Source organism: Sinocyclocheilus rhinocerous, unplaced genomic scaffold, assembly GCF_001515625.1.
Source record: "Sinocyclocheilus rhinocerous isolate Xijiao unplaced genomic scaffold, SAMN03320098_v1.1 scaffold4486, whole genome shotgun sequence".
In the NCBI taxonomy this organism is placed as follows: domain Eukaryota; kingdom Metazoa; phylum Chordata; class Actinopteri; order Cypriniformes; family Cyprinidae; genus Sinocyclocheilus; species Sinocyclocheilus rhinocerous.
This window is the reverse complement of record NW_015636588.1, coordinates 32,942-40,801: the sequence shown is the minus strand read 5'-3', so window position 1 is coordinate 40,801 and position 7,860 is coordinate 32,942. Positions and strand designations below refer to the sequence as shown.

The following is a 7,860-nucleotide window of genomic DNA, read 5'->3' as shown; positions in this document are numbered from 1 at the left end:
GGCAGATCCAGATAGTCGCACTCCAACATCTGGAGAGAGGTGAGAGAGAGAGAGAGAGAGAGAGAGAGAGAGAGACAGAGGTGAGAGAGAGAGAGAGAGAGAGAGTCAATGTAATTTTTAAAGTTATATATGTTTTTTTTTTTCAAAAAGTAGTGTTTTTATAAGAAAGTATTTTAATATAGTTTATTTAGTAATAAGTGTTTTCTAAGGGAATATTTTAAATATTTATCTAAAATCATATATTTTTCTATAATATCTTAAATTATGGCAGTGTGTTTACTCAATGTTTGATTTTTAGAAGTATTGTTTTTATAAAATACTACAAAATAGTGTTTTTAGAAATATATATATATATATACATTTATAATAATAAAATAAAATCATTAAATTATGGAAATCTGTTTATGTGTGACAGTTTACAAGAAAATATATATATATATTTTTTTTTATAAAATAACATAATATAGTAATATTATAATATAATAACAGTGTTTTATAGAAAATATTTTTAAATATACTATAAACTAATTATTTTTATCCTACTGTCATGGTTGCCTTCTGTGGCGAAACAAAGAACGAGGAGACGTGGGATAAACTCTAAGTAAATGTCTTTATTCATCCAAGACGGGGTAAAACAAGACAGGCAGAGACACACAGGAAACACATCATCGACGTTCAATACCGGACAAACTCAGATAACAGACAGGAACTTAAGTACATGGGGTAATTGACAAGACACACCTGAGAGCAATCAACAATCAAACACACACGTGGGAAAACCAAATGAACATAAGGAACTATAATGAGGACAGGAAGATAACCAAATAAGGGCATACAGAAACCGGAGGCAGGAACAGAGGGAAACCAAAACAAAAACAGACCATAAACGTGACACCTACATTACGGCAATGTGTTTACTCAGTATGTGATTATTTTTATAAGAAAATATTTTATTATTTTATAGTATTTACTATTTATATTGGGTTTAGTATGTTGTAATATTATAACATTTTGAAGGTATGTTAAATGATGGAAATGTCTTTACTCAGTCTGTGCGTGGTTCTGTGTGTTAGATTGTGGATCGAGGGCTGAAGGCGTCTCTGGTGATCGAGGACGACCTGCGCTTTGAGGTTTTCTTTAAGCGGCGCCTGCAGAATCTGATGCATGAGATCGAGTCTCAGCGGCTGGACTGGGACTTGATGTGAGTACAGCAGTCTGTGTGTGTACAGCGCCCTCTGCTGGACTCCTGACTCCAGCTGTTTGTCTCTGTCTCTCAGATATATCGGCCGCAAGCGCATGCAGGTGGACCGGCCGGAGAAATCTGTGCCCAGAATACACAACCTGGTGGAGGCGGATTACTCGTACTGGACGCTGGGATACACCATCTCGCTGCGCGGCGCTCAGAAGCTGCTGCGGGCCGAACCGCTCCGAAACATGCTGCCGGTGGACGAGTTTCTGCCCGTCATGTACAACAAACACCCCATGTGAGAGGAGCTATCTCTTCATACAGCCGTATCATTATTCCTAGTGTTCAGTTTGCCTGTTTCTAATTATTGTTCGTTCATGCTTTCAAATGTAATGTTTTATCCTTCTGATCAGATACAAAAATATTTGTATTATCTGCTATTGTGCAAATGGGTTTATTTTTGCTCCTAACAAAGAGTAGTGATCAAAAAAAGTATCATATGAACATCAAACAACACAGAATCTAATTAAACATCACAAAAATCACATAATAAACCTAAAGATCATGTAAAAAAAAAAAAAATATATATATATATATATATATTTTAGTGGAATAAAAAAAGTGTATATTAAAACAATTTTTATTTTAGTTTTTATAATTAATTCTTGATATGTTCATGATAATAGAAATAAAAAAATGATTATAAAAAAGATATATATTTTGTTAAAAATGATTGTTATTTTTATTAATTGTGATGATGATGATGATAGCAATAATAAATAATGATACAGTAACAATATTATAAATATGTATAACTATTTTAAATAATTAAATTTAGTTGACATTTTTATTGATGATGATGATCATAGTCATCACATTAAAGGATTAATAATAATAATATTTATTTATTTAAAAATTATTATTTTTTAATTATGGTGATGATAAAATACAAATAAATAATAATAATAATTATTATTATTATTATTATTAATATTCTTATTATTTTGTTGATTATTATTATTATTGTTAATATTAATAGTTTATTTTTTATTATTAAAAATAGCATCAGTATTTATATTTTTTGTTGATAATAAAAATAATAGTTTAAGGAAAAGACATTGTTTCATTGAACCAGCATAACTAAAGTCGTCTCCGTCTCTGTCTGTGCAGCGAGGACTACATGTCTCACTTCGAGCGGCGGGACCTGCGAGCGTTTTCGGCCGAGCCACTGCTGGTTTACCCCACGCACTACACGGGCGACGTGGGCTACATCAGCGACACGGAGACCTCCAGCGTCTGGGACAACGAGACGGTCCGCACCGACTGGGACCGAGCGCGATCACGCAAGAGCCGCGAGCAGGAGGAGCTGAGCAGCGAGGCGCAGAACTCAGACGTGCTGCAGTCTCCGCTGGACAGCACGGCCCGCGACGAGCTCTGAAGCACTCGGAGAAACTGCACAGACACGCCATCGAGGAGAAGTGCGGCGTTTCATCAGCCATCAGCCATCAGATTCACTTTACCATGTACTTCAGATGAGATGAACACCTCTGATGTTCCTGAAATGCTTGACTGGATGCAGGAACAGTAAATATGACGCTAGTTACAGTTCAGGTCAAAGGTTTACATCCCCTTGCAGAATCTGCAAAATGTTAATTATTTCACCAAAATAAGAGAGATCATACAAAATGCATGTTCTTATTTATTTAGTAACTTATTTACTGACCTGAATAAGATATTTCACATAAATGATGTTTACATATAGTCCACAAGAGAAAATATTAGTTGAATTTATAAAAATGACCCCATTCACTTGATTCTTAATACTGTGTCTTTTATGTGAAATATCTTATTCAGGTCAGTACTAAATAAATAAAAAATAACATGCATTTTGTATGATCCCTCTTATTTTGGTAAAATAATGAACATTTTGCAGATTCTGTAAACTTTTGACTTCAACTGTATATGCAATATCTTGATTTTATTTGTTTGAATGAGAATCTCAAGAATATTCGAGATGATTTGACATTATTGACATGTTCATGTTAACATCCTCTATAGAGATGGTTTGGTTTTTGATAGTTTTAACCTGATCTGATGGGTCTAGTTTAACGCTTGTCAGGAGTCCTGGCCGATCCTTTGTGCTTTAGTTAAATCGATGTGTTTTTTAACATTTCATTCCTTTATTATTTCACTTTTAACATTTTTGGACTTTCACTTTGTACGCAAAGCTGTTGTTATGCGTCCCAGATTAAGGTCAGAATCAGATCGGCATGTTTTTATCTGATAGTTTGCTTGCAGATGACTAATTTATTGCTTGTTGAGCTTGTTCGTAGTCTTCGATGTCAGTGTAAACACAGAGCCGACGGATCTGTTACCCGTGATGTGAACCGCACAGAAGTGTTCTACCTTTGGTTTTTATGTTCTCTGGGGTTTTTTTTCAGTTGCCTTAAGAGATTTGTATGGGAGAATAGAAGCCAATTAAAACAAATCCATTTTAAAGCTAGCAACAGAATGCTTGTGTGGCAAACTAATGCTTACATAATGCTTAATGTGCTAACTCGAGAAATAGATGTTATAATATTTAGTCAAATGAGATGAGGGAATATTTTTTTTATTTTTTATGTATCAATCCTTTTTGTTTCTTTCATCCTGAATGTGCCTTTTATACCAACGAATAAAGGATGTTTCTTCAAGTCTGATCCCGTAGATCCAGTCTGATTTTAGGAGCCGTCTGCTGTGATATATTGCTGCAGTGAATGGGTGCCGTCAGAATGAGAGTCCAAACAACTGATAAAAACATCACAGTAATCCACAAGTAATCCACATCACTCCAGTCCAGCAGTTAACATCTGGAGAAGACAAAAGCAGTTTGTTTGTAAGAAACAAAGACATTATTTAGACTTCCACCTAGAATATGAGTCCATAATAACACTTATCCACCCACTAATAATAATCCACCCACATATTTGTTTTGGATAGTTTTGGGGTGTAAACGGTGCTTGATCTGTGCAGGTTTCTTTCCTGATTCATGAGACGACTTTTTCACTGTAGAAAGTTGATGGATAGATGGCGCGCATTTTTGCAAGAAGCAACGGTTTGACGTTAAAATACCTTAATGATGGATTTGTTTCTTCCAAACACGCAACTTGCGTGAGAAATGAGACAGTCCTGCTTGCTCTCTCTCTCTCTCTCTCTCTCCCTCTCGCCCCCCCCTCTCGCTCTCTCTCTCTATTGGATTAAGGCTTGGTGTAGGCCTATTTTCAGCCAAGAAGGTTTATGGGTCTCACTTCCACACACCCTCCCTCTTTCTCTCTCAATAGGATTATGACGGTGGGTTCATGTAGATTAGTGTCCTCAAATCTCTGAGTGGAGAGTAAATAAACACTGACAGAACGATGTGAGACTGTCTGGTGTTGGTTTAACCCTGTAATCTCCGTGAACGGTGCGGACCCCAACCGCGTTGATCCGAACTCATGATCGGTTGGGTTCCAATCAACAGCGATTCTGAGGACAGCGAGACTGCGTCACTGATAAACCAGCAAAGGACCAGTTTAAACCAGCAAAGGACCAGCTTAAACCAGCATCCCAGCGTCAAAACATACCTAACCAGCATGTGCTGTTTTTTTCAACAGGGCCAGCTAACAAAAATATGTTCTAAAATGTTTGCAAACGTTCTAATCAAGTGAAAACATTACTTCTGAATGTCCAAAACGTCATTACATACGTTACTGAATGATCTCTGAATATTCTAAACCGTTTTAAAAGGTGTTTCTTTTCTTTTCTTTCTTGAATATGTGAACGTTAAGGGAACATTCCATTTATCATTTTGCAAATGTTACGGGAATGTTACTTTTAAATGTTCATCTGAGCATTCTGAAACAAATGGTAGCATTTAAAAATGTTAGGTGAACATCCAACTAAAATATTTTAGAAAAACATTACATGAATGATGTTTTGTGCTTGCGTTTAACGCTATTAAAGATCAGGCAACTTTTGAATAAATCGATTAACTTTACTGGAAGAACGTTTGTTTAAAACTTGAGAACATTGCCAGAATGTTAGGGATGTTCTATGTTCCCTGTCAGCTGTATACAATATTCTATAACTTTTACAAGTTTTGTTCAATATTCTTTTACATTTGCAGTCAAATAAACTGTTGGCCTAGTTCTGCATAAAAATGATCATAAAATTGATCTGATCTTTTCAAGTCTATTGTTATCAGTCTTCTGTGTTTTGAGATCTCTTGTAATAGAGGTTTAGTTCAATCCATGTCGAACACAATCTGTGAGTGTTTATATAGGGCAGGACTTCTCTGACCAGCATCTTCAATCTCATAGTTTGGATCCAAGATGATCTTTCTCCAGTTAGTTTGTGGAGAAACTATCAGCCTACGCAATTACATAGCTACTTGTTTTTTCCCCATTTTATTAAAAGTTTGTCTTTCCCTGCAACTTTATTCTTAGTACTTTTAAATCATAAGACTTTGCCCTGGCTTATAACACTCCTTATGTTATCCTGGTTTTCCTGCTGTATTCTGTTGATCATGTTTGTGTGTTTACTTTTTTATTCTTTTATCTTATTCATTGGGTTTTTATTCTTTGTAAAGCACATTGGTCAACCTCGATTGTGTTTAAATGTGCTCTATGCATAAACAGTGTTGTTGTTGTTTAAGAATATTATCAAGCACTGATCAGTACATATTCTCTCTCCAGAAGCTGTCATGGTGGACCTGTTCCTGGGGAAGGTTCTGGTGAAGAACAATAAAGACAGAGACGAGCTGGACACGGAGCGCGAGATCGTCCTGCGACTCCAGAACCGTATCCTCATGCTGTTCTTCGGCTCCGGCGAGTGCGAGAAGTGCCAGGAGTTTGCGCCGACGCTCAAAGACTTCTACAAGAAGCTCACGGACGAGTTTTACGTGGAGCGATCGGCTCAGCTGGTCCTGCTGTACATCTCGCTGGACTCCTCCGAGGAGCAGCAGGAGAAGTTCCTGAAGGAGCTGCCCAAACGCTGCCTGTTCCTGGCCTACGAGGACGCATACAGACAGTATGTACAATTTTTGTTCAGAAAAGCATACTAAAAATTAGAGTACGACCATTTCTAGCACAGTGGCTCAGCACACTTTGACGGGGTCTGCAAGATGACTTAAAAGTCCTTAAAATAAGACAAAAGCTGCTTTAAAATAAAATTTAACTAGGATCATGTACATATTATGTACTGTACTTACCGTATTAATTCAAATAACTGAATAATAATTACGAACCACGATCCAGTGATATTTTAGTACAATTTACATACTATTATAGTTTTGTTGGTATAGATTTTATTTTTATACTTTCAGTTTTCATTTTAACCTTAGTTACATTTTTAGTAATTACGTGCTTTTGTAAATTTTCTTCATTTTTCTTGTTTAATATTAATATTTAGCTTTGTTTTCATTTTTTTTTCACTCTTTGTTTTGATTTATTTTATTTCCAGAAATGGTTTAGTGCTAAACAAAATGATTTAAAAAGTTGTTATCATTTATATTTTGTTTCAGCTTTAATTCGAACATTAACTAACACATACTTATTAAGAAAATGTTGTAATCGTTTTAGTTTTTAGTTAATGATCTTTTTAAAAATGTTTTAACAATGTTTAACATTCTGTGTGTAACCATCAGATGCAGTATATTGAGTGAAGGAGCGTCGTAGTTTGTGACGTGTTTGTGTCGTTGGCAGGGAGCTGAGCGTGATGTTCGAGGTGCAGGATCTGCCCAGGGTGGTGGTTTTGCGCCCGGACTGCTCTGTTCTCACAGCCGACGCCGTGGAAGAAATCTGTAAACTGGGGCCAGACTGCTACCGCAACTGGCAGGAAGGGGCGGAGCTTATCGACAGGAACTTCATGATGAACGAGGAGTTCGAAGAGGGTAAAATGCGCAGCATGACCGACCCCATCCGACGCGTTAAATACAAAGTGGAGGACAAGAAGAAGAAGAAGAAGAAGAAGGACGGGGTGAGTGTGGAAGAGGAGGACGAGGACGGAGATGAAGATGGAAATTATGGAGGAGGAGGTTGGGGCTGAGGTTAGGACATCTGATGCTCTAATAACTATTAGCGAAATGGACAGAAGCCACGAGTAAGTGTTGAGTAAACATCGCTGATCAGATGAAATAACAGTGCTGAAAAAGAAAGATGGATGATCTACAGCAGTAGTTCTCAAACTTTTCGACTCCAAGACCCATCATTGTCCACAACAATATTTGAAGGCTAATAGGTTTTCTCTGAAAAGACAAATGTTTTTATTTTGCAGAAACTGTGTAAACTGATTAAAATAAGAATCTAAATTATTATAAATCGGGTAACTGAATTTCAGCATTCCAAATTGTATAAGAGCTGAATGTTCTTCAGTTTTCCCGCTCTTTTTGACAAGTGAATTTCTAGATGTTCATGATTTACTGGACAAGTATTAAAGGGGTCATCGGATGCCCATTTTCCACAAGTTGGTATGATTCTTTAGGGTCTTCATGAAAAGTCTATAACATACTTTGGTTAAAATTTCTCAGTATTAGTGTAAAACACCCTTTTTACCCTGTCAAAAACAGCTCTTTTCAGAGCAAGCCATTTCTTTGCATGTCCCTTTAAATGCTAATGAGCTCTGCTGCCCCTGCCCCTCTCTTCCGTGGGGTGACGAGC

The 7,860-nt window shown here is 36.7% G+C and overlaps 2 protein-coding genes across 2 annotated transcripts in view; both read left to right on the top strand.

Annotated features, from left to right (window-relative positions):
- LOC107748005 (procollagen galactosyltransferase 1-like) overlaps positions 1-2,875 on the top strand; it is a 14,876-nt gene extending 12,001 nt beyond the window's left edge. The window contains exons 9-12 of the mRNA XM_016562651.1: positions 16-39; positions 1,074-1,201; positions 1,278-1,484; positions 2,357-2,875. Of these exons, the coding sequence (XP_016418137.1) occupies positions 16-39; positions 1,074-1,201; positions 1,278-1,484; positions 2,357-2,624 (627 nt within the window). The 3' untranslated portion in view covers positions 2,625-2,875. The remainder of the gene's footprint in view (positions 1-15; positions 40-1,073; positions 1,202-1,277; positions 1,485-2,356) is intronic.
- Positions 2,876-4,541: 1,666 nt separating this feature from the next.
- On the top strand, positions 4,542-7,424 carry LOC107748002 (nucleoredoxin-like protein 1). The gene is made up of 3 exons (XM_016562650.1): positions 4,542-4,717; positions 5,897-6,232; positions 6,907-7,424. Exons 2-3 carry the CDS (start codon positions 5,907-5,909, stop codon positions 7,247-7,249), a joined length of 669 nt encoding a protein of 222 aa, XP_016418136.1. The 5' UTR covers positions 4,542-4,717; positions 5,897-5,906; the 3' UTR covers positions 7,250-7,424.
- The last annotated feature ends 436 nt before the right edge of the window (positions 7,425-7,860 follow it).